Genomic DNA, 26543 nt, shown 5'->3' with positions numbered 1-26543 from the left:
GCTCCTTTCCCAAGAAGCTGTTGATATTCAGGACCTTGCTAATTAGTTTCACAGTCAAAGCTGAAATTAATGACGCAGAGTCAGATATTTTAAATTCTCTCTCTTTTGCTGTTGTTTTTTCCCCCTTAGACGCTGGATGTGTTCCTCTTAGGTGAGGTATTGGGCATGGTGCCAGAGCTCTGCTGCATGGCGCATGGGCAGCTCTTTGTGGGCGCTGGGCAGTCCAGGGAGCAGGCAGGGGTCACAGAGATGAAGGAGGGTCTGTTCTGTGCCAGGGGGGATGTGATGGCCCATTCTAATGGAGAAGAGCCTTTCCTGAAAAGAGTGGAAAAACTACTATTGTGCCTTTTTTGTTTGTTTGGGGTTTTGTTTTTGTTTTCTAAGTAAGTTGCAAGCAATGAATATTTTTAAAAGCAATCTTTTCCATCATATCTCCTGAATGGACTCAGTGCTGGGTGCCAATCACCCATTCCCACGGCAGTGCTCAGCACCTGGTCCAGGCCTAAGGTACTGGAGGATCTGCTCTGCCTCCCTCTGCAGCTCTGACCCATGGCTCCCTGCACCAGCCCAAGATCCCACACTCTGTCTTTCACATTTTAAAGGATTTCCTTTTTTTACCTATTCTACCTCCTGTAGTGTAAAATCTTACTGTGCCAATGCACTTATTTTGAGTCACTTCTAAAACTGACCTCCTGAAGCATAGAACAAACACTGTTGTCCTAGTGATAGACATGATTTCTAGGTCTCCGTCACCCACACAGAGTCACAGGATAGGGATGCTCAGGGTCTCAAGTTCTGCAGATCTTTTCTCTCCCTCCTGCACTGATGTGCCTTCCCATCTGCGGTCTTTGCTTACTGAGTAAATTGTTAGTGAACATCTTGCTCCAGATTGTTCATCTCTTAGTGTAGCTCATATCCCTTTGAAATACAATGATACAACAATAAAAGACCACTGTTGTCTCATGCAAGAAATTATTTAAATGCAAAAAGGTTTCTTAAAGAATTTGGCTCATCCATGTGAAGTACTGGTGGAAAATGCGTGTAATTAAAAGGTTTTAGAAATTCACATTGGAATTTGAAGGTACAATCTGTAGCAAGTACCTAAAATTCTTTCCTTGGAAGGACGTGGGAAGTGTGTGATGTGCCTGCTTGCTGGGTGGGCTGGGCTCTTATAGCCAAGGTTAGATTAAAGGATAGCTGTTTTCAACACTTTTTAGGTAGCTTGGGTACCAAATTTAATAGCATATTTACCAGCTGTTGTAATTTCTACACCTGTCCCTTACTGAATCACTTTTCTGCTAACAAAAAACAAGGACAATATGTGTTAGCCCCATGCTTTTTGGAGATAATTTACTGAGGGATGTTAGGCAGATGCCAATCGTATTAATAATGTCTTCCTCTGACAGAGAAACAAAATTATTCATGTGCAGTAATAGCAAAGGATTGCAGGACTTGTAATGGGTTTGTGAGAATCCTGTAATTTTCTTGAAACATTTTTTATCATACATTGCGCTGAAATTACTGTGCATTTGAAACAAGATTATCAAACACCTTTTTTTGCTCAGTCATGCCTTAACAGCTAAAATATACCTTTCAGATGAAGGGTAGCAAATCAGCCTTGCAGAACTGAAATACCCTTTCTGTGGCACCTTTGCTGGTATGTTCTACTAGCAACTAGGAAAAATTCATTTTATTTCTTTAAGTGGTCACCCTATGGGGAAGGCAAACAAACTGCATCCAGCTCTGGGGCCCCAACATAAGGATGTGGACCTGATGGAGTACAAAGGAGGGCACAAATATGCTCTGAGGGCTGGAGCACCTCTCTGATGGAGACAGGCTGAGAGAGCTGGGCTTGTTCAGCTTGGAGAAGGCTCTGGGGAGACCTTATGGTGCCCCTGAGGAGCCTTCTGGTGTCTAAAGGGGCCAACAAGAAAGCTAAAGAGGGGCTTTTGGAAAGGGCAGGTAGGGATAGGACAAGGGGGAATGGTTTTAAACTGACAGAGGAGGGATTTAGATTAGGTATTAGGAAGAAGTTCTTCCCTGTGAGGGTGGTGAGGCACTGGCACAAGTTGCCCAGAGAAGCTGTGGCTGCCCCATCCCTGGCAGTGTTCAAGGCCAGGTTGGACAGGGCTTGGAGCAACCTGGTCTAATGGAAGGTGTCCCTGCCCATGGCAGAGGGTTGGAACTGGATGGTCTTTAAGGTCTTGTCCAACACAAACTGTTCTATGGTTTTATGATTCTATGAAGCCTGGGGGAATGCTAAGCTTTTTTAAGATTGCCCCGAGGGGGTGCAGATCACACTGCTTCCCTCTCTTTCCATCTGCATGCCTCTCTGGTTATTGCCGGGTGCTGAATCCTGGGTGCTCCCAACACCTTCAGCTGTTGTGAAGGCACACTTTATTCTAAATGTCCTTGTGTGCATGACCAAATTGCTGCACCCATCCTCAGCAGAAGCCATCCTCAGCAGCATTGTTTAAGCAATAATCAAGGAATACCACAAGGTTTCTTTAAATTGGAAAATAGAAACTATTTTTTTTTTACTAATGTTTGTATAGACCTCTGTACTGCACACTGCTCCTGCATGCCAGAGATTCTGCCTTGTTCTGCTTTGCCTGTCTCAGTGGGAATTTTACATATGCAAGGCAAGTCAGTGCAGCAGCTAGGCACTGCTTTATTGAGAATACATTTTAGTGAATGTTTTTAACTAAAAGGAAAAGAAATAAGTTGAATTAAGATTTAATAAAATATTTAATAAATAATTTGATAAATAATGCAATATAATCAAATACAATAAATATAATAAAATAGTATATAAATATATAAATTATAACTTAATATAATTTAATTATTGAAATAATATTTGAGAAATAATTTAATAATCGTTTTTAAGAAAGAACCTTTACAATGCAAGTACTAAGCCTGAGACTTCTACCAACAGTAAAAATTATTTGTTCTTCCAGGACTTTTAATCAGGTAAAACATATACAGAAATGGTGAACTATGGCTTTGAGGAAAAACAATAAATAAAATAAAATGGTCATGGCAAATGTCTGAACTGCAGAGAAGCAGCAGACATAACCTGCAGCATCCCCAGGCATTTTGAGGATGCTGGGGGACACATTGCACCTCAGAACAGATCAGTGTGATACATGTGCGGTGTTTGGGTAGAGCCTGCCATAACTGCAAAGGGATTTCATACCCTGTCACCACAATGGAAGAGCTGTACAAGTCTCTGAAGTGTGTATGTACACAAAGAATGTGGAGAAAAAAGCTGTGCTTTCTGGAACAGTTTTCAAGTCTTCTTTTCTGAAGGATTTAAGTGTGAACACTGTGTCCCCCGTGGGAAGATAGTTCTGCTGGATGTTTTCATAAGGCTTAATGTTTTCGCCATATGACTAGCCCCACTAGTTACAAACTGAACCCTGCATGATCCAGGTCCCACATACACTTGGGACACAGCTGCATTTCTTCCCTTTGCTATAAACCTGTACAGAAGATACCGTCATCAGATTTCAACAGATGTAAAGAATTCAGACCACTACGTGTCATTACCGGTAATTACATGTAACATAACTTTTCTGTCATGATTCTTTGCAGTGCATTTGCAGTTGTGCAAGCTGTGCAAGCCCACAGCTAGCATTAAGTTTAAACTTGGGGTTTTTTTTCTAGTGTTTCAGGATTTTTTAGAGTTCAAACTATCCACTGAGTGGTATAAGCTCAGTTAGGACTAGCACATACAAATTCTAAACTCATTTATGGAAACATTTTAGGGGTTGATTACCTGCTACAGGTAATGTTGGGAAAACTTATTTCACCACTAATTTCATTAGTGTTTACTGATTATTATGGTTTTTTTTCAACCTTCTGATTCCACAGATGATTAAAAAAAATTGCTGTCCTGATAGAACAGCTTTTGTCTGGGAAGAAAACTTCTTACAGAACTGTAAAAAATAATCCCTGTACATAGATTAAAACTCTAGCAGTCTCTATAGATGCCATGTTTAATAAACTAAGAGTGCTACAGAAAGACTGGGCAAATAAAGGAAAATAAAACGTGAGTTTATGAGACAAAGGTCTGAAAGTATGGTGGGAGGCATTGTTCTTAATCCAGTGAAGACTGAAAGCTTTTTTTGTAGAGTAGTTTGATAGCTGCATTTCACACCACGTGCCTGAATCCTGTAAGATACCCTCAAAGCTTCTCTCTAGACATCCAGCAGAACTCTTCCCACGGGAGACACAGTGTTCACACTTAAATCCTTCAGAAAAGAAGACTTGAAAACTGTTCCAGAAAGCACAGCTTTTTTCTCCACATTCTTTGTGTACATACACACTTCAGAGACTTGTACAGCTCTTCCATTGTGGTGACAGGGTATGAAATCCCTTTGCAGTTACGGCAGGATCTACCCAAACACTGCACATGTATCACACTGATCTGTTCTGAGGTGCAATGTGTCCTCCAGCATCTTCAAAATGCCTGGGGATGCTGCAGGTTATGTCTGCTGCTTCTCTGCAGTTCAGACATTTGCCATGACCATTTTATTTTATTTATTGATTTCTCATATTTATGGCACTTGCATTGAAGTTCTATCCAGAAAAATTATTGTTTATGTCAGCTCAAGGGTTATATATGTATATAGCATAGCTTTCGTGCTTATTACACAGGAAGTTTATCTAATGGTTCCCTGCAGGCACACTTTGGCTGGGTTTTACTCTGCTTTCTGTTCTTCCTGGTGAAGCATGGCAATTGCTCAGTGCCTGGCCACTGTCATGCTTCTCCAAACAGCAGCGTGGTTTAGTTGGCAGGGAGAAACCGCTCTAGTCCTGAATGCTTACCCAGCCCGCTAGCAGGTCAGGGCTGCGTTATTTCACTACAAGGACAGGCAGATAACTTATTAGTCTTTGAACATAATGGAATATTCGATAATTAATTTTGTTAATGGGTGTTTGTGCAGGCTAAATGCAGTGCTGAGAGACGAGTCTGCCTTGGTTCCCTACTCAACAGAGAGCAAGAAACCACTCCAGCTGGCAACTGAGACAGAAATCTAACTTATGAGCCCTGAGCCTGTGCCTGCTGTACTCTTGCCTGCCCATCTCCCAGGGATGCAGAGGGAGCCTGGGGAAATTAAACTCTTGTCCTTTCTTTTTCTTTAATTCTATTTTCTTTTTCTTAATTCTCCCTCTCTATTTGTCCAGTTATGCTGTTCTTTTGGTTTATTTTGTCTGCCAAATGTGACAAATTGGTCATATTTCACAAACTCGAATGAGAATTTGATGGGTAAAATGTACTCAGGAATACCACCATACCTTGTTTTGTATTTACTTTGACTTTAATTTGCAGAACACTCTTTTTTTCAATAAATACCTAATTGCCAGTGCTTACAGAAACAGCTGGAATTCGGAGTGCTGCTGTGCCAGGATCTTCTTCAGGACTCTCAAAGCTGAGGGAGGTTAAGAGAAAAATCACCAGTGGGCAAAAGCCCACAGGGGCAGCAATAGCTTTCTCTCCTCCCTCAAAGAGGTGTGAAGGTTTTCTGCTATTTATAACACTAATTAATGCCTGGCAATGGAGACACTTGTTTCTGCCTCTTCCCTCTTCCTCCCCTCCATCACATGCATCTCTCCCCACGATGGAGTTAATTACAAGGGGGTGGAGGGATGAAGCATTGCCAGGGAACTGCTGAGAAATGGGACCTGTCCACCTTGTACCTGTGACACTTTGTTCTCCTAGCTAATTATAAAAAGGTGTTCTCATTTTGACAGTGGCATATGGGTGGATGTGACATATTGACCTTCATAACTCGTGTGTTTCTTCTTTATTTTGCTGAGCAACTGTAGTAACACCTTTCAAACAAGCAAAGATTTTCCCCTAAAAGTCAATAATTGGTGAGATTTCATTTTCATTTATCCAGTGAGTTTTTTAGTCAGGGTCTTCCCTTGGATGATCTATATCTCTTGGCAGCACCTTGATGGGATTTTTTTCTCCTCAGGACTAGACAGAGGGTTGAATCCCCACCCAGACTGGAGTGATCCTCATTTCCCACCTTCTGTTTCCCCTTTCCTGAAATGATCCTTATTTTTCCCAAACTGCTTGGCTGTGTGCTAACCCCTTGCTGCAGCCAGGCTCAGGGAAAAGGTCCACAGCAGGAGCAGTGCTTTATGTTTTCTATAGCTTAGGAGTCATTTCCATCACACTGGGCCCCCAAATAATTGCAGTGGTATACTTTTCTCTTCCAGGAGAATCAGCTATTTCAGGCTGAAATCCTATGTGTTTATGCATCTGGCTTCCTGTATTTACACTGCCAGATTCTTTCTGGTCACAGTGTTACAATGCGCATATATATATATACACATATATATTAATAAAGTTTATATATATAAGTAAGTATATAGATGTATTTTTATATATGTAAAACTATATATATGTGTGTGTGTGTGTATATATATAAAAAAAAAGCTTGCTAATCTCCATATGCCTACCAGCATTTTATTTCTTTGAGCTGGTGGTTGTATTTTCTTTATCTTGCCCTGTGATACACTGAATTCACTATTTCAGCAGGGCCTAATGAAAAAATCATTAAGTGAAAGTTATTGCCATTACAGGATTTCAGCTGCTATCAGCACTGTGGTGATAATTCAAATCATGGACAAATCCCTTTACATAATCTTATTATTGCTCCAATTAATGCTACTTTGCAGGAGAGTTTTTTTCCAATAAATAAAAAAGTGATTAAAAATACTACGTTGGGAGGGTGTAGCAAGGTGGTTTAGTGAAGAATTCATTTCTCCAGGTGACTTTTCCTTGGCACGAAGCTGTGAGCTCACTGAATACATTTGCCTGCTGAAGGGCTGGACCCAGCTGCTCAGCAAAGGGGGTTGGCATAGTACTGCATTCAGCCCTCAGGTCCCAGGAGCCCTCGGTGATGCTTGGCATCACCCCTCCAGCCTCATCCAGTACTGCTGGGACCTGTCGGGTGACTCTAGACCCTCTTGAGCTTTGTTTTCTGATGTAGGGTCAGTGCCATGGTTTAGTCCACAGCAAAAAGTGAGCACTCAATGTTATCACACAGAGAAGAGGAGCCCTGACATTCCCCTCCTTGTGGGGTATCCTGTCTAGACCTGACATTGTGTGCGTGACATGGCACAGGCTTATGAAGTGACTCCAGTGAGTAAAATGAGACGTCTGGGAGCTGCATGGGAGGTATTTAGAGCTGTGACATAAGCGCAGAGTCCCTGAAAACTGTACCACTCGACAGTGACAACAGAGCAATGACTTTCTGGGTGTGTACGCAATATGCAAGTAGAAAGGTATTAATGGCACATTAATTAAGTCTGGAAGGGTTATTGCCTCTAGCCCAAATTTCTCTCAAATGAGAAGTTCCATTTGTTACTGCAATGTAGAGAATAAAAGCTTGCCTTCCATTTCTTTGAAAGGTGTAAATGATTGTGATTAAGTCTAAGAGGTTGCTTGGAAAACAATCAAATATTATTGATAAGTACATGGTTCAATGAGCTGTCCTCCAGGCATACAGAAAAAACAAAGGGGATATAATCTACACATTTACATCCTGTGGATTCTCAGACTGAAACCTGCTCCTGCTTAACATTGTTTAGCTATTCCAGTGGCTTCACTGCAGACAGTCAAAGCCTAAGATATTTTAATGTAAGTACCTGAAATCTCTTTGCTCTTAATTCTGAAGTTAGTAGGATTTCTGCAGATTACCACTGTGAAATTTGGATTCATGGTGCCTGCATCTCTCTGGGAGATGCCAAAGGTCCCCTGGGGCTCTGCCATTCTATAGGAAAGCCATAGAAGAGAGTCCTGCTGCAGCCAGCTCAGGTCACCCTAGCTTACTGGGGCTGTGTTCTGTCAGTGCTGCTGCTTGGAGAACTGGGTGAAATACGGGTGCTGCAGGCTGTGGGCTTGGCCACCTGTGGGCTCTGCCATGGAGGAGGTCTGGAAATGCAGCCGCAGAGTGGAGGGGTTTAGCCACAGGCACTCTTGCTGCAAAGAGACTAATGAAAAACCAAACAGCAGAGATAGTTCAGAATGAAAAAGGAAGGAGCCTGAATTAACGGTGACGTACCTGCAACAGATGCATAGCTCTTGGTGCAATTTTAGAAATAAAACTGGAGGCGCTGCTTCTTCATAAAATCTCATAGGAATTATTGTGGTTCCTAAAAGTCCACTTTGTTTGCTTATTCTTGATTACATAGTTTTTCTGGAATATAGCATTTGCTTGTTCTAAATATACTGACTTCTAAATTGGTGACAAAAAGAGAATTTTACTGATTATGGCCTTGATCGGTGATTGACCCTGGTGAGCTTTGGACACAATTATTTTCTCTTTTTTCTTTCTCTTTTTTTTTTTTGCTTAGCATCTGATTTCTTCTATGGCTGAAATGAACTGAGTATCACCCAAAGCAAACACATGCATATGCCACATCCCCTGCTGCTGAAGCTGGATGAATTTAGCACCAAAACCTTGGCTTCTGCAGCCAACTGAAGTCTGTTATCTTTGGGATTTTTACAATTTTTAGCTATTCTTTTATTAACCCTGAATCCTCAAAGCCAGGCCAGAAGGCTGTGGCCTGGGCTGTACTGGGTTGGGGGTGGCCACGTTCTGCCGCTGCATGCATATCTGTAGGATGGAGCAGTGACACAGGGACGGCAGTGACATGACACCCAAACACAGTCCAGTACCAATGAAACCAGCGATGGTGCTCTTCCAATTAACATTTAAAATTTAGAATAATGAATAAAGCTTCAGAAACTTCATTTATAACCTGAAACTTTACATTTTCTAAACTTCATAAAGCTTTAGAAACTTTTTTTTCAGTGCTCCTATCTCATCCATCCTCCAGAGTGATGGTCCCTCAGCAGGGCTAAGGGCCACCAGCTGGCTCAAGGCATAGCTGGCTCAAGGCACGACAGGTGCCTGCAGTGAAAAACTGTGGCAGCTTTACTCTTAAAGGATTTCTTGTTATTTCTCTAAGGTCAATAGTACTGCAACATCTACGAGAAAGGGGGTTTTCTTAAATATAATTGTAGACATATGGAAAATACGTTTTTTAATATAGCAGTATTAATAGGGTTTTGATCTCTTTCTATGCACATACTCATAAATATAGACTGATGCCTGCACAGATGTCCAGTTAGTATGTACAGACAAATTATAAAGACAAAATATAAATACATCTCAAAACTTCTGGGGATCTTCCTAAGGAAATGTAGCTGACCTTTAAGATGTAGGACCCTGTGGCCTTTATAGCAGCTTTTTAAAATTTTAATTAACAGATTAGAAAGTAGTGTGATTAATAATGCCAACATAAAATAGTCTTAGATGAACACAGGGTATTTCAAGTGTGTTATTTTTAGATCTTTAAACAATGCATCTTACAAAATAATCAACATTGTTTTCATGTATGCATTACAATTATGCAAGCTTTTCCTAATTGTATAGTACATGTTTCTTGGTAGGATTCAAAGCCTGGTACGTAAGAGCAGGATTCCCTAAAATATCCAGAGTGTCATTTATGAATATACAAGAATATCCTTCCTCCTAGGGCAAGGTTGCGCAGTAGTAAATCAGATTAATCTCTTTCCAACCAGTCTTGGGGTATTTTTATTTTCTTCTGATTCAGCAAAGTTTTGTTCTCCTCATTTCTGGTCTGACATGCAACAAGGTGTGAAAATACACATTAGGACCGTCATTGACTGCCTGCATGACAAGGCCAACCATGAGCTGGGTGTTAGAGGACAGTATGCATGGTGGGACAGACAGAGCAACCAGTGGATTTACACTGAGTGCTGTCCCAGCCCTGGGCCGGTTGGGGTGCAGCAGGGTGGCATCCTTTGGGGTCTGCCAGGACCAGGCTTAGTGCTGCTGGAAATCCTCTGAGAGCACTGGGGGATGGAGAGCTGCAGAAAGTTATGCTGCTGCATCCCCATACTGGTCCACTCCCCGCTCAGGGCAAAAGCAGAGAACTACAGCACAGCAGCTTTGCCTGTTGCGTTTCAGAGTAGGGAAAAAGTTCTAGACCACAAAGATAGCCTCAAAACCAGCCACCTTACACTAGCTAAGAGCAAAGTTTTCCATTTAGCCAGTACTGTTTTATGCAACTAATTATAAAACTAACCTACAAAATAGCTGGCACATTATTCACTCATGGAAAGCCAAAGTCTTCTTGGCTTAAATGTTTGCCTAGTGCCATCAGGATATTTTCCTTTTGCTCTGCTTCTCCACACCACAGTGTTTTCCTGTGCAGTCCTGCAGTGCACTGATTTTCAGGACCCTTCTAAAAGCTGCTCATGGGACCAAATACGGTCAGCCAGGTTATTATGGCTTCTATTTCTTTCAGTCCTCCACACTAAATCTATTAAGGACTGCATGCACAGTATATGGATATAGTATATAGTATAGATACAGTATGCACCATATATAGTATATCTTCTACAGCCCAAATTGTTCTGGTAAATAAATTTGAAGTGTCTTTCATGTTGCCATCCCCTAAAGCATTATTAAAGAGGCTGAATGCCATTTTCAAGGATGGATTAAGGAATGGAAAATTGAAAGACTATAGAAAAGCCAGCAAACCTCCTTACCCCAAGCCTCCCACCAAAACAGTACTTAATGATTGCACATCAGACAGGAAAGCCAGTGCTCTGCCAGCTGGGTAAGCTCGGCAGCAACAGCAAGGATTTCTAATGGCAACGATGCAAAAAACCAAAATCCCCAGTGAGATGGTGAGGTGCAAGTCAGAGTGATTGTGCTGCAGTGACACTGCTCTTGCTGCAGCAGGATCCCTACAGACACCCATGGGACCTGGAAATCAGAACCCCAGATGAACCTGGCTATGATTCAGAGATGCTTGGCTGCTGAGAAACAAATACAGTTTGATATTTTTTCACAGCTGTAGCAAATCCTTAATAAAAGGATTTAGTTATAAAAATATCTCGATTCACAGGGAAATGGAGATGATTAGCATGCTCAAAGTGCACCCCCAACTGCTGTTTCGGAAGAATGGTTACAGAAAAATCATTCCTTAATCCTGATCTCCCCTGGGAACCCCAGGAAGCTCTTTCTTCCTGTATACCTGTGGGACCAGGGCGGGTACTCTCCTTTTTGTTTCCACTCTAGGGTGAATAATTAATTTCAAAACACAAAATGGAAAACACCAGGGATAAAAAGGGGAGCTGTTACCATGGCACCACAGGATGGGCTGGCTCCATCCATTCCCACGCCAGGGCGGCTTGTCTCAGCAGTGATTTAAGGCCAGGAGGCAGCTCAGGGTTCCAGGTGGCAAATAACAAGCCCTGCCTGGCCACTGCAGAGGGGTCCCTGAGACTGGCATGCCCACCAAGTGCTGCAGGACATGGGGCTGAAGGCTGCACATTCCGTGGCTGGGTGATGAAGTCCCTGAACTCAGTGGAGTACCTGGTGTGGCTGGGTTGGTACTGAGGGGAATGCGGCTCTGGCCTGTCTTACAGCACACAGGAGCTGCAGTGCAGTCAGCACCCACCTCCCGGTTACACAGCTGAGAAAAAGTCTGAAATTAAGCCTTAAATGCCACTGCAAGGTCTGACATTTGAATTTCTCTCCTTTTCCTTCAGCTTTGCACCAGTCGAAGGCTGGTACCTAATTGCTGCGCTTCATGCTGCAGTGTGCGATATGTCAAGGGCAGGGTGCCAGTACTGCGAGAGGATAAATTCACACCCATAAATGAGGGATGTGTGCTAAAATTCTGTACTATTAATAAGGTACATTACAGCAGTCTCTTAAATGCTGTAGTGTGTAGGTCGTACATACATAGCTAACAAATCTTATTCCTACTTTTCCACAAGCACATGTACTGTGCCTATTGCTCCTCCACGATGCCTTTTAAATAATCCATCTGGTCTATTAGCATTTCTGCTAATTAATGTCAATTCTAATCACAACCACCTACATAAAACCACAAAATACTGGGAAAAGTGCTTTTACAAACAGTGACATTTCAAATTGGCCTGGCTGCGCATAGCAATACCTTACAGAAGTTTCTATTGAGAGCAGAAAAAAATGAAAAATACACAGTGTTTCATCAGATATGACAATATTAGATTTGATTAGATATGAGGAAGAAGTTCTTCCCTGTGAGGGTGGTGAGACCCTGGCACAGGTTGCCCCAAGAAGCTGTGGCTGCCCCATCCCTGGCAGTGCTCAAGGCCAGGTTGGGTAGAGCTTTGAGCAACCTGGTCTAGTGGAAGGTGTCCCTGCCTGTGGCAGGGGGTGGGTAGAACTAGATGATCTGTAAGGTAACTTCCAACCCAAACTATTCTATGATTCTAAATGAAGTACTTTCTATCACTTTCCTCAGATCATGGGGGATGATGAAAGTAAGAAAACTGGACAAGAGTTTTAGGGAGTCTAACAAAGATTTGTAAGTTTTTACTAAACGTTGTTTTCCCAGGCAGAGCCTACATTCCTGCCCTGAATATTTAACTTATACATGATAATGTTAACTTAAAAGGTCTTGGCAAAATATTTGTGAGAAATACCTACAAAGGGATGAAGAATGTCCACCAGATTTGAAGCCTGGAAAGGATCTCTGTGAGCATGTGCCAAAGATTCTGCCAACATCTCTGCACTGGGCCCAGGTCTGCCGCTAAGAATAGATGAGTATTAATTTTAATACTTGTTGCTTATTTACAACTGTTATTAACATCTAAAGTTTCCAGAATTAAATGCTTCATCAAACAGTTTAAACATTAAATTTTAAAGCCTGGCTAGATAGTACACACCCCAAGAAACCTGTACCTCATGTCTGCTGTGTGTGGAATCTTCAGCAAGTGTAACTTTGGTGAAAAATGCCGTATCTGAAGTGAAGGTATTCCTCCAGCATGCTGCCTTTGTTTGCTGCTTTGCTTTAGCTTTGGGCTTTAAGTGGTAGAGTTCATCATTGTACCTAACTCCAGGTAAGCACAAACACTTCACACCAAAGTAGTGAGCTCTTATGCTCTGTGAAACTATAGTTTTCCAGTCAGTCCACAACTTTAGTGCTTCAGGGACTGAGTAGTCATGCAGTTCGTTGTTCAGTTATTTATTTCTTATTTCTACAAGTGAGACAAGCAGTAAGCTAGCATTTGGAAGTGTAACACATTTAAATATTTCAATTCTACCTCAATCCAAAGGGCAATCCTCCTGAGTGCTGTGGTGAGGTTTCTCCTATCAGGGAAGAGGTATCTAAATATGCATTTGAAATATTAAAGATCTAGGAGAGGCGTGATGATACCTGCTCTGGCTACCAGTTGTGATGTGAATCATGATAGGAGAATAATCATTCTGGTTTTATTCCAGCAAAACTTGCATTCCAGGATTTTAGATGATAACATTAAGAACAGCTTCAGCTCCTGGTGGTGTTTACAGGTGTATAAGGATTTGACTAGTGTTTCCATTTTTAAATCTGACTCCATATAGACTGTATAAAACTCTCCTGGTGGGTGTAGAGCTCCCACCAGCAGATCTAGCCTTTGCCTACTGATGTGGGAACCAAATTTGGAAATGGCATTTTTCAGATATAAGGATAAAAGGGGAATACTTTAGAAAATACATCCCTTTTCTTATTAACTCCCTCCCCCCCCCCCCCCTTCCCTCCAATATTACAGCTTTTAAAACTCATGTCTGCATCAGCCCCCTTTTTTATTACTGACTAGGCTATCTATGGATTTCCATGGTCTGTCCATGACAATAGGATGTTTCTGGCTCTAAAAGACCAAAATTGAAAAACACCCTTTTACTTTTTTTTTTTTCTCTCTTATACAGGAATTCCTGGCATCAGGAAGGTGATTATTATTAACTTTCATATGCAGTTTTGCCACAGTGATTTTGCATTGCTTAAACCTGTGATATTGTCCATAAGTCTCAGCTGATATCTAAGGAGAATTAGATGCTGTATTTTTTACTGTTGATGTTGGAGACCTTGCAGAAAACAGGCAGCTGAAGGCAGCCAGGACCACAACACATTTGCTCCAATCTATCTCCATAGAAACGGATAATCCACAAATGGTCCATTTCCACAAAACCGGTTTACAAGATGGAATAGGAAGCAGGCTGCCTTATTAAACAGCACTTTACACTCTGTATCAAAAGCACCCGAGGGGAAAAAGTCTGGAGAAAGGCGTTTACATCTGTAAGTCACCCTGACACCTATGCATTGGTGATGCAGCCAACTGCGTGCCAGAGCAGGTTTGTTTACTTGCACTAATCATCCACTGGTGACCATAGGAACAAAGAAAACCACCACGATGATCCCATATATGAATTCATATGTATGAGACCCAAGGAACTCATGGAGGAGGGTGGCCATTGCAGCCTGGAGCCAGTTCAGATCCCTATGTAGGAGAGCTCTGCTTTCCTGCTCCTCAGAGCTGCGGCTGTCACTGAAAGCTTTATTTACATTTTACCCAGATGTTGCAAAAATGTAAAGCCTGATACAAGGCACCCTTCAGGAGGAACGTTCATTGGATAGGGAAGAAGAGATCTTTGCAGTGTCTTGTTTAAGCTGTAATACAGCCACTTGCAGCCTTATTAAAAAGACAAAAAAAAAAAAAAAGCCAAGTCTAGAGCAGGAAGAGAGGTCATAAATTAAGTTACAGCTCTTTCCTCCTGCTTTAGAGGAATATTTTGCGGAGAATGAATACAGTGAAAGAATGGATGCTCAGAGGTTTGCAGAGCTGCAGCCAGCCTGCAGGAGCCACCTCCCTCTGCAGCCCCCGGCAGGGTGGCGTGTGCTAATGGGATTTCAGAATGACTACTTGTAATGTGCTTGCTCCACAGCAAACCAGCTCTGGAAAACTTATGTCTCAAATGGAAAGCTCCTGTTAGTCATGCAGTGGGGGTGTTAGGCTGGATTGGGTGAGCAGCCTGCCCTGAGGCAGAGCCTGGGGTAATGCTTGCTGTCTCTCGCTCTCCATCCTGAAGAACAGTGATTTATCCAATTATTTGTAATATGCTAGCTCCTAAAAATTTGGTAAGGAAGCTCAGCTTTCATTAAAAATATCCTATCTGTGTTACTTCTATTTCTTGGCACTCTTTAGAAGCAGTCTATATGCTCCAAACTAGTTAAAAGGCACTGAAGCAGAGGGCTAGATATGTAATTCAAGTTTTCATCTCTTAAATCCCTTCCATTTTAATGCAAAGATTAGCTATTTATGGAAGCAGCAGCAACCTGAGTCCTACAGCAGTTGACTTAACCAGTCTAACTGAACTCTTTACCATAACAATAATTACATTCATATTTGCTTATTAATACAAAAGTAAGGAGCTTCACCTGAGACGCCCATGCTAGCACATCCTGCCAGAGCAAAAGCCCCAACTGCTGCTTGCCTTCTTCCCTTCTGTGGACCCAGTGTGAGTATTTTTCCTTTCATTTTCAACAAAGGTCTTAATGAATCTGTTTTGTGCTCAGTGTCCTGCCTGGAGTTCCACACCTTCAATACAACGAGGAGGGGCAAGACAGAAAACTAATCCCTACTATTAGGACACACTAATCCAGAGCAGCAGTATGTTTGCATGCCCAACTCCCCATCCATGAGGGAGGTAACAAGGAAAATGTAAAAATATCTATAATCTCTTTTATTTTTCTTAAAATATATATTTTCTTTTAAAAAAAATCTGTTTTTCCTATGAAACACGAGAATCATTACTTCCCAGAGCAATGACTTATATGTAAAAGGGCTGGTGCTTGACATTTACCCATTTACTCTCTTTTTTTTTTCCTTTTTTTTATTTAGGAAAAATTTCAAATGCATCTGTTTGACTGCAAGTTCATTTCCTCACTTGTTTAAATAGTCTGGTTTTTAACCACTCAATACCCAAATCTCGCAGAGCCTCGAGTCACTGGCCTTCCCAATGAGCCTCTGCAGAAAGAAGCAAATGGCTCATAATCTTATTACTATGCAAGGTTTTAAGCCCAAGGCAGAATGATGTGCAGTGCTCGGAGAGCACATGAGCACTTTCAACTCCCTTACTGCTGGAAAGAAAAGGCAGCCTGAATGAGGACAGGGACTGACAGCTAATCTAAATCAGCTTTTTATTTTTTTGTGCACATCCAGTTGTTTATAGGTTAAGATTTTGATGTCTGGATTTAAGAAGACAATAAATTGTCTTCACAACACCTAGACCTACAAGCACTTAAAAACATTCTTTCACTGTTGGCTTTCTGCTCCATTAACTTTTGCACTGAACTATTAGAGCAGCATCTGACATTTCTTAGATTGTGTGCCATTTCCTCACATAGATATCCTGAGGGCTAAGCAAACTAAGTTTGTATGCGCAAGGAAAAATATAATATAAAATACATAAATTATGCAGTAGTATTAAGGTATCTGTATGGAGGTCTTATGGTCTAGCCAAGTATTGTGTGTGTGTGTGCATGCGGAATTGTAAATTCTTATAAAACATTGCACTGTGCGGGACCTATGATAGACCTGGCATGACACCCTAATTTTATAACAGATACTTTAGGAATGCTACATAAAAATTAAGAATAGGTCTTGTCAAAGAAACTGTTAGTTCAGGGTTAATAAATTCTAAATTACATAATAGGAAGGGGACATTGTGTTTTTTTGAATGTTTATCATTAATGCTTTGTGCACATTTTAAATTGTGTTTCACGTTCCCTAAGCAGTAGCATTCCTTCCCTGAGCCTTGCAGAGCAAAGCTGAGGGCTGCCAGCTCTACCAAGTGAGATCCCTGTTCCTCTGAAGGAGGTAGGAGGAGGGACCTATTCTGAGAGAATCCACTCATGTTTGTAGTCCTGCAGCAGCACTAAATAGTGCTAATCACAGAATCATCATAGAATCTTAGAATGGTTTGGGTTGGAAAGGACCTTAGAGATCAAGTCCTGGTTTCAGCTGGGATAGAGTTAATTTTCTTCCTAGTAGCTGGTGCAGTGCTGTGTTTTGGCTTTAGTCTGAGAACAATGCTGATAACACACCAATGTTTTAGTTGTTGCTAAGTAGCACTTACCCTGATCAAGGACTTTTCAGTCTCTCATGCTCTGCCAGTGAGGAGGGGCACAAGAAGCTGGGAGGAAGCAGAGGCAGGACACCTGACCCAAACTAGCCAAAGAGGTATTCCATGCCACAGTATGTATGCCCGGTGTATAAACCCCAGAAGGCCCAGATCGCTGCTTGGGTTGGGCTGGGTATCAGTCAGCAGGTGGTAAGCAATTGTGTTGTGCATCACTGCTGTTTATTGTTTTATTTTTTAAATTACCCCTTTAGTTTTGTATCTCTCTTATTATTATTCCCATTATTAGTAGTAGTAATAGTATATTGTACATCATTTTAGTTCTTAAACTGTTCTTATGTCAAACCGTGGGCTTTACATTCTTTTCATTCTCCTCTCCATCCCACCCTTGAAGGAGAGGAAGATGGGTGGGTGATCAAGCAGCTGCATGGTACTTAGCTGCTGGCTGGGTCTAACCCACAAATGATCATCTCATTCCATTCCCCTGCCATGGGCAGGGACACCTTTCACTAGACAAAGTAGCTCAAAGCCCTGTCCAACGTCGCCTTGAACACTGTCAGGGATGCAGCAGCCACAGCTTCTCTGGGCAACCTGTGCCAGCGCCTCATGACCCTCACAGGGAAGAATTTCTTCCTGACAACTGATCTCTATCTGTCCCGTCAGTTCAAAGCCATTTGCCCTTGTCCTATCCTTACCTGCCCTTGTAAAAAGCTCATTTCCAGATTTCTTGTTGGCCCCCTTTAGGCATAGGAAGGCTGCTCTAAGGGCTCCCCAAAGCCTTCTCTTCTAAATTAATTTTGCTAAAAAGTGTGAATTTATCAATAATTTCAACTAGTATAAAACATTTTGCATAGCGCCATCTTGTAGACTAATGTAATGTTTATACAAGGGGTAATAGGTTCAAACTTAAACGAGGGAAGTTCAGGTTAGACATAAGGAGGAATTCAGGTTAGATATAAGGAAGAATTCTATACAGTGAGGGTGGTGAGGCACTGGAATGTGTTGGCCAAGGCAGTTGTGAATGCTCCAGCCCTGGCAGTGTCCAAGGCAAGGTTGGATGGAGTCTTGGGTGACGTGACTCAGTTAGTTCAAGGTGTCCCTGCCCATGGCAGGGGGGTTGGAACTTGATGATCTTAAGGTCCTTTCCAACCCAAACTATTCTATGATTCTATGACCCCAAGCAACATCCCAGGATACGACTTAATTTTCTCTCTATTTTGGGACATGCATTAATTTGATTTTTCTGACTGACAAAGGCTCCAAGAACGCTTAAGGAAATGATGCCTGGAGCCTTCCCAGGGAATGACTGGAGGATGCCAAGAGAAAAGTCTCCTGAGGTTATTCTGACAGCGAGTGATGCTGCCATGCCTATGCTCTCCCTCGCTTTCTGTCTTTTGCACACTTGTCCATCTGTCATGAGCTTTCCATCTCACGCAGATAGTGTGGAATGAGTCCAAAGACTTGATTCCCAAGGCAGTGCCCAAAAAGCTTATCTAGACCCACAAACATTTTACACAGAAATGAATGTAAAAGTTTGGAGAGTTGAAATGAGGAATAAATCTCATTTAGCAGAGAGCTGTCTTGACTGCTGTTACCCACAATATTATGAATACACAGCCATCAATGCTTATATATTTTCTTAATTTATATGTAATTATTATGTGCACACTGTTTGTTTCCTTACCTGTATATTGTCTTATTGTATCTGGATATATGATGCTCAGCTAAGCCCACTGCATTTGCAGTCACCAGCACATCTCACCCTCATGTTTTGCACAGACTGTTCCTCAGTCCTCCACCAGCTTGGCAAAGCCCATTACGGTGGTGACCAGCAATGGGCTCTGAAATGCCAGCTGCTGTGTGGTGATGTGTTAGCTCTGGTGGGAGGTAGTGGACCCCCTTACATGGGCTGGTAAGCAGTTTCAAAGACAAATTGTGTAACTGGTTGTCATGTGTGGTGGTGTGGTCACACCTCATTATCATCCCCCACCTGACAGGAGAGAGTGATGGTAGCCTCGGTGGTTTCTCTGAGTTGTCTAATTGTCATAACCGTAAGACAGGCTTAATAGTGAGAAAATGCTAATGGATCTATTGGCATGGTGGAGGACTCTACATGGTGACAAGACTTGGGTCAAAAGAGCCTTTCTGCCCATGCAGATACATGTGTATGTTCCTGATAGGGGTCTCTGATGGATGAAACAGTCATGAGTCTCATCCAGGAGATGTATAGGTAGTTAATGTCTACAGCCAAAATATATATAGCTGGGAAATAGGAGAACCCTGTTTCCCTGTTTTGCTCATGAAGAAGGGCAGCCAGCTGGGAATGACTAGATGCCTGACCATCCACAAGTGATGGTCCATTACTCATGGGTCCAAGCCCATTGCTCTTCCTGCAGTTGACTGGGTGGGCTGTGGCAGGTGTGATGGTCACTGACCACATCACTTGTCAGGTCTCTGACTGCATCCCCAGCAGCAAAACTGGTGGGAGCCCCAACAGCAGAGGTGGTTGGGATAGCTCACCCCTTCTGTTCCTGCAGTTCTGTGGCCAATTATGTCCGCAAACCTGATGGATTCCTCAGAAGCAGCTCACCTGGGCTCCAGAGGGCATGAGCCTCAGAAGCATCTTGGTGCTGTGCCCAGGCATCCCCCAGTGAGCTGCAGTGGTGGTGATGGAGAGCACACACAGCTGAGCATGGCTGCAAGGGCTGTCCAGCATCTGATGGATGAGGCACAGATGTTTGTCTTGGGAATAATAATTCAAGTGCATTTTTTGAAGCAATTAGAGTACTTGGAAGTAGTGTAAACAGATTAACAGAACCAGTATTGCACTCAGGCTAAATAGTACTAATAACCACAGAGAAAAATTAGGTTGCCATAAAAGGATGTGTTCCTTTCTCACCTCCCCTCTCTTTCTCTTCCTCAGTCTTTACTTCTCCCCCCCCCCCTTTTTGTAAAGTGGAAATGTGAGAAGCATGACTGTAAATCATCTTGAATCTATCTGAGTGGTGATTCTATTTATCGCACATAAACGCTGCCCTTCCTGCTCCTGCTCCGTCACAGGGTGGCTTCTGTGAATTGCAGCATGCTCAGGAGCCGCCTGTCGCCACCATCTAATATTTCTAAAAGATATGTGGATGTAGCTGCTTTCACCAGTGACCTGATCCATAAATCCTACCCGTGATGGGGTTCACAGCTCAAAGGGCTGCAAAGCCAAGGCTGCTGCAGGGCTTCCTGGGCACAGAGCTCCCCTCCTCCCTGGCAGTGCCCCCTGCCTTGCAGTGGGCAGAATAAAAGCCCTCAAGCCTCCTTTAAAGGTGTTTAAAGGGGTTTTTCTCATTTGTCCCAGCACTGGATGGGAATATATCTCTTTTTCAGCTCTTACTAGGGATGCTTCTCTTTCTGTCTTGCTCTTCCTCCCTGTCAGATATGTTTCCTATGTAGATATTTAAAACTTACCCTCAATGTCATTTTCATATCTCCAAGTAAGCAACGCAAGTTCCCTTTGTTTCAGCCACAGGTGAGGAAACAAATCCAAATGTATCCCACATCCCGTGCTGCGGGATGATGGATACAGACCTGTGCTGTCATACCTCTGTTCTGCCACACTCCGTAATTCAATCATACGAAGCACAGTGCCAACACCTCAAGTGGCAGCATTTTTAACACAGGCAACAGCAGGATGGCTCCTCGGTTCCCCAGGGATGCACCTTGCAAGCTGGGATATCCACTGGCCGATAGAGGTACGCCCAGGTGACCCCAGCTATGCTGTATCGAGGATGTGGAAATAACACTGAGAATAAAACTGTGAATAAAACTGTGGATGGAAAACAGATGTGTGACAAAAGAGACCTCCAACTTTTACTATCTCATCACTTCTAATAGTATGTATAACATATATTAGCATTTGGCGGCAAGTGCGGACCACCTATACAGGGTTGGGACCCAGAGCAAGGCAAGCATTTAACAGGGAATACCAAAATACAGTTACGCTGTAGTAACCTTCACCTGAGGTGAAGAAGTTAAAAAGTCAGCTACCATCACACTTCTTTTGCCATTCCAGAGAACATATTTTGCTTACCCTGAGTCTGATGCCCAGCCACCAATGGGGCAATTTATAGTGAAAAACAAAGAGGAAGGTGTGGTCTGTTAATGGGGAGAGACCTCAGAATCTCTATTGATTTCTGGAGCTTTAGCTCCTGGCGTGGGTGGGTGAGATAACGACAAAAATCCCTACTTCTCTACGCAAAGGGAAAGCGAGCTCCCCAGTCTCTGCTACAGAGGAAACAGTATTTCATAACTTAATAAAGCTCAGCAGGACATAGGCGTATCAGGGCTGCCTGAATCACAGAGCCCATCACCTCTTCCCAGCACGTACCTTGGGCTCTGCTCTTTGCTCCCCTTTAGAAAGGAGCATGTGTCCTCAGAGCTACTGGGGCTGGGCTTAGCCAGACCACTTCCAAAGACCCCGGAAACACGGCTCGACTAAACACGGGGTTTATTTTGCTGCTTTTAAGAGCAATTAAGATGATTGGCTTTTTGTACACATTAAATGTGAAATCAGAAGCCCTTAAGATAGCTTGGATACATTGTCATTTATTAAAGTGATAAAAAGTGGACAGGGAAAAAAAGACAAACACATTTAAACTGAACAATTTTTCAAAGTTTAATATAGCTTTAGATAAAACTGAGCTTGCAGTATTAATGAATACAAGAGTTTGTTATTGTGTATAATTCAAATAAACTTGTACATTTATACAGTTATAGACTGCATGCCAGAAAATGCATTTAGTTTGTTCTAATTTGAGTATGTACAATTTACAATGTAATTCAAGCATAAATTCAGCAGTAGAGAACACAGACCAGCTGTGCAATCAAACAGTTACTTTTTCTTATCTTAAGTGTTAGAGTTGGCTAAAATGTTACTTGGGGGAAAAAGAAAATTAAAACACAGCCACATAAATTAAAATGAAATACTAACCAGAAGTAACTTCCTAAAATAAATAACTTAAGAAAGTTATTATCCATGTTTGTACTTTCACTCTCATTAATGAAAGATGTATACATTGTCACCTTAACACATGTAACGCATTGAAATACAAGCCACAAGCCTCGGAAATCTTGCATCCAGCAAGGACAGGTGCATATTTTGATTAAAAAAAAAAACCAAAAACAAACTTTTCAGTTAATCATAACTATTTTCTATGGCATTAATTTAATAAAAATGAGGCTACTTCTCCAGTGTTTCACATACTTTCAATATATTCATACAGGCTACTGAGTAAGCTGCAGCCACTCAGACTGCCAACATTTTTTACAGCTACAGCGCTTCTTCCTGACACTTACTTTACGTTCGATTTGTAGAATACATTCACACCAATACTACGTAATTCAACCTTGTACAAAGATTAAACCCAAAGTTTCCCAAAGAAAAATGCCACTTGGCTCTCCTGAAGGCTGAGCAGCTACCCTCCCTGCTGAAGGCACGGAAAGCCAGGCTCCTTCCCCATCCCCCATGGTTTTTGGGAGGGAGAATGCTGGTGGTCCCAGGGCAGGACTGGTGAAACACCATTGTCCTTAGTCTGGGGACATGTCACATTTACCTTTCTATAAAAAAAAGCCAACTGGACCATGAGCCATCCCCCAAGCTGATGGCAGAGAACTCGGCAAACATGGGCAACCTCCAGGGAACCCCACCTTGCACCTGCACTTCTGAACCAGAGACACAAAACTCTCTGCAGCACAGGGGAAGAGAACAAGGTAAGGTAGGGTGGGTAGGGTAAGGTAGAGTGGGATGGGACAGAAGGGGACAGAACAGGACAGAACAGAACAGAACATTTTCCGTTTGAAGGGACCTACACTGATCTAGTCTGCCATGTCACAGAAAGGCAGTGGGTTGGTTGGGTCATGCTTTGGCAGCACCCTGGGAAGGAGGCAGTGGTCTCCCACCCACCCCGAATAAACCAAAGTAGTTTTTGAAAGAGGACAAGCTGCTGGAGACCGTTCTTTCAAAACCAGACTGATCTGCTCAAGCTTGCTGGCAGGACTCATCACTTGGGTGAGCATTTACCATGCTGATTAACATTCTTGGCTCTCTGGTTTGAACTTGGTGGTGTTTTTAATGTTGACACCTGGCAGTTTTACATGGCTATTTTTGTTGTCAATCAAGGACTGGTACAAGAGTTACATGTGGTACAAAAATCAGTGGTATTTTACAAGACAACCTGAGGAAATGTTAGTAAACGGGGGAAAACAAGTCCAGATTTTATCTCACCACAACAATCTGCTCACCACACATGTAGAGCACAGGATCAGCACACAGGGAGCAACTCACACTCCTCCCTTCAACAACAACGTGCAGAGAATAAGTATAGCCAAAGGTGTAAAAAGCATGCAGTGCCACTCAGAAATCATGACAAATGATGACAAGAAACTTTGGAAATTAGTATAAAGTCCTTGGGTGTACAACTGACGAGTCATACACTGCAACTTCCAGGGAAAGCAGAGTCACCATGGTGTCTGAGCCAACCCTCCAGCAGTGTTAGGTTTGAGCTTCCAAGTTCTTATTCCATGCCAAAATTTATAACAAAAGCTATTTTTTTCCTCAAAGATCATCGGATCTGTTGTTACCAGTTATGTAGCAAGTGTCAGCATTCATGCAGGATGGTCCAGAGCCTACGAGTCAGAAGTGCCCATTCATGACTGTGCATGCACCTCCTGACCCCATGTGTCCATGTCCAGGACCACCTGGCTATCAAGGCTTTTAGATACAGATGATGTCACGCAGAGCCCTTTTCCTGGCCGCTGCTTGTGGTGGCTTTTGTACCGGGCTCTCTGACAGTACCACCCATCACTCCACCTCACTCAGATTTCCTCCTCCAGGAAAGAGCCCCCAGGAAGCCACTGCAACCTGGTCCCCTAACACAGACCACAGACCACGGGTGACTCTGGGCATCACAACAGCCTACCTCGGGCATTTTGGGGATGGTCCAGGGGGCGTGGGATGCTCCAGCCAAGATGACGGAGGCACCTGCATGACACTCATCCCGACTCAACCCTGCCTGAGCAGAACGAGATGGATAAAGGAAACCCAAACACAAGCACAGAAGGATATCAAACCAAACATTTATACAAAGTATTACTCATTTTGAAACCCACAGGGTCAACTTCAGTTAGGAACGTGTTTAAACATTATTTTCACCATAGCGAAAGCAATAAGGAACGATGCCACCGGCTTGGGACTTGCCGCGACTCCACACAGCTCTGGCTGTTAGACCGCAGCTCAGCGACCACCACCTGCATCGCTGCTGGCCCAGCTGGGCCATCAAAGCAAGAATGAGCAAAATCCGGGCACTGCAGAAGTAGGGGGAATTGTGACTCTACCTTTGGTGCTCATCCAGAATAAATGCCTGCTTGGCTTCATGGAGACATTCAGCTAATTTCATGTTCAGCTATTCTATCAACATGAGAAATCAAGCACATCCTGCTTATTTAAATGGTTTTCTTGCACAAATATTACAAATAACAAATATTTTAAAAATTTTTTACTAATTATATCTAAAATGTGAATTTTATTCATTTATTTAGTTTTTGCCTAGGCTTATTAAAACAACTTTCCTCCCTAAACAATGCCTTATGAAATACTTTTTTTTCTTTTTTTTTGGTAGCCTAGATGCAGAAAAGAAATTCCAAGAAAAGCAAAACAGAAACCAGCAGTTAATTTAAGGCTAGCAGATTTGGTGTTAGGAATTAACCAATATACCTTCTTTAAAAAAAAAAAGACATGCAGTATAACTACTTTGCTGAACAAAGCATCACAATCCATATCAGGAAAAAAAATAAATAAGCATTTTCAAATCAAATTATTACTCACCCTGAAAGTTACCCACTTGCATGTTTTACCTACTACTTACTCTTAAGAAATACAGGGGAAAGGAACACCCCTTCCCACATTTTTCAGAATATACAGTATAAATATAGCAGGAGTCATGCCATAAAACTATATGCAAAAATTGCACACTATTATTGCATGCGTGTTGTGATACTACATGCCAATGAACATCAGCTCGCCAATCACCCTGTTGTTCGTACTTACAGCACAGCCACCACTACCGAGGGGAAGCTGCTGCCTCCTGGCACACCAGAACCAGAGAGTTTAGCACACATACGGCTGGTGGAGGACCTGCTCTCCTGCCCACACTGCCAGTTCAAGCTCTAAATGAAGCTGGAAGTCCCGTCAGGTTATGTAAACCGGTCTGAATTCATTTTTCGCAGTTTGGGTGGAAGGTTCCCTTCCATCCTGCCGCCACCTGAGAGCTTCTGCAGCTTGGGTGGCAGGTCGGCCACTGACTGGCTGATGGGATCTGACATCATCTTTGTGGTTTTAGACACCAGTTTCTCCTCTGAATTCCCAGGGACCGAGCTGATCCGCTGAAGTTTCATGGGTAAATCCCCCATGCTGTAGGCCTTCTCGGAAGTGGTGGAACTCATCCTGAGGAGTTTTTTGGGGAAGTCTTCCCTCCCAGTTATTTTCTGCAGTTTTGAAGGTAGCTTTGTGCCAACTTCATCAAGACCATCCAGGCACTCCACCGAGTTATTCCTCTCCTTGCTGTTGCTCACAGCAGGTGCTATCAAGGGAGAGGACATGAGCAGCATCTCCTCCTGCTCCTTTACACTGTATGGTGGGGTTGGGACCTCAAACGTTGCATGGAACTGGGAGTAATCAACTTTAAAGAATCCTTCTTCCAAGGAGATAACTGGAAAGAAACGATGACCCCAGAGCACCTCATCCTCAGTATAGGAAGTCCTGGCTTGGCACGTCATCCCTGAAATGAGCAAGGGAAAAAAACTTTCACCAGTTATAGTCAATTGTGGATGCACATAAATCACAGGGGCTTTTTTAGCATTTCAATATTCAATATTCATAATTCAATACAAAATACATTTTATGTTTTTAAATGTATAAAAGAAAAAGCCATTCTCATATGGTACCTATTAACATACAGTAGTTATTGTCATCCTCAAGGTGAAAGGAGTCAACAATACAGGAAGTAGTGTAACTGAATAATTCGCATCTACTATTATGGACACTTTTGAAGGTGCTGCTGAAAAAGGGGAAATACAGGGCTAACTGATAACCCTGGTATTAAATTAGCAAGAGCTGCTAATTGTAGTGTAAAGTTGGACTTGTCAGGATCTTAAAGTATAAACTAAGTTTACTGATGAATGCATACAAAACCAGACCCTCCATGTCATGCATTCATATGCACAAACCAAGCCGATGTCAGCACATTCTGACTCACCAGTGAGCAGTAATTATGACCTATGAAATACATTTATTCCTTTTTAAGGGCTTCACCAGCAATCTGCTTTCATTGCCAGGCTGAGATTCAAGCTTCAAAAAATTAGCAGGGAAGACACACGACTAAAAGGCACAACACTGCCCTTCCTCTTCCCCCACTGCCTCCCACCATGGAGAAAAGTCCTCTTCCCGAGCACCTGGACTTGACCATCTCAGTGACCCACCTGACACCAGAA

General features: G+C 42.6%; 1 protein-coding gene across 2 annotated transcripts in view; it reads right to left on the bottom strand.

The window, feature by feature from the left end:
• Window positions 1-26543, bottom strand: part of KCNJ3 (potassium inwardly rectifying channel subfamily J member 3) — a 644250-nt gene that overhangs the window by 569557 nt on the left and 48150 nt on the right. Inside the window, exon 3 of one of the 2 annotated variants that reach the window (XR_008972951.1) lies at window positions 24805-25831. Coding sequence is in view for 1 of the 2 variants with exons in the window: in XM_057415721.1 (XP_057271704.1) it covers window positions 25248-25831 (584 nt within the window). In the remaining variant the exon portion in view is untranslated. Of the gene's footprint in view, window positions 1-21582; window positions 25832-26543 lie in introns of those variants that run through there. The other variant, XM_057415721.1, reaches the window with a different exon arrangement.

Source organism: Pezoporus wallicus, unplaced genomic scaffold, assembly GCF_028554395.1.
Source record: "Pezoporus wallicus isolate ANWC-B61680 ecotype Strahan unplaced genomic scaffold, APGP_CSIRO_Pwel_v1 contig_736, whole genome shotgun sequence".
In the NCBI taxonomy this organism is placed as follows: domain Eukaryota; kingdom Metazoa; phylum Chordata; class Aves; order Psittaciformes; family Psittacidae; genus Pezoporus; species Pezoporus wallicus.
This window is presented reverse-complemented; position numbering and strand designations above follow the sequence as displayed.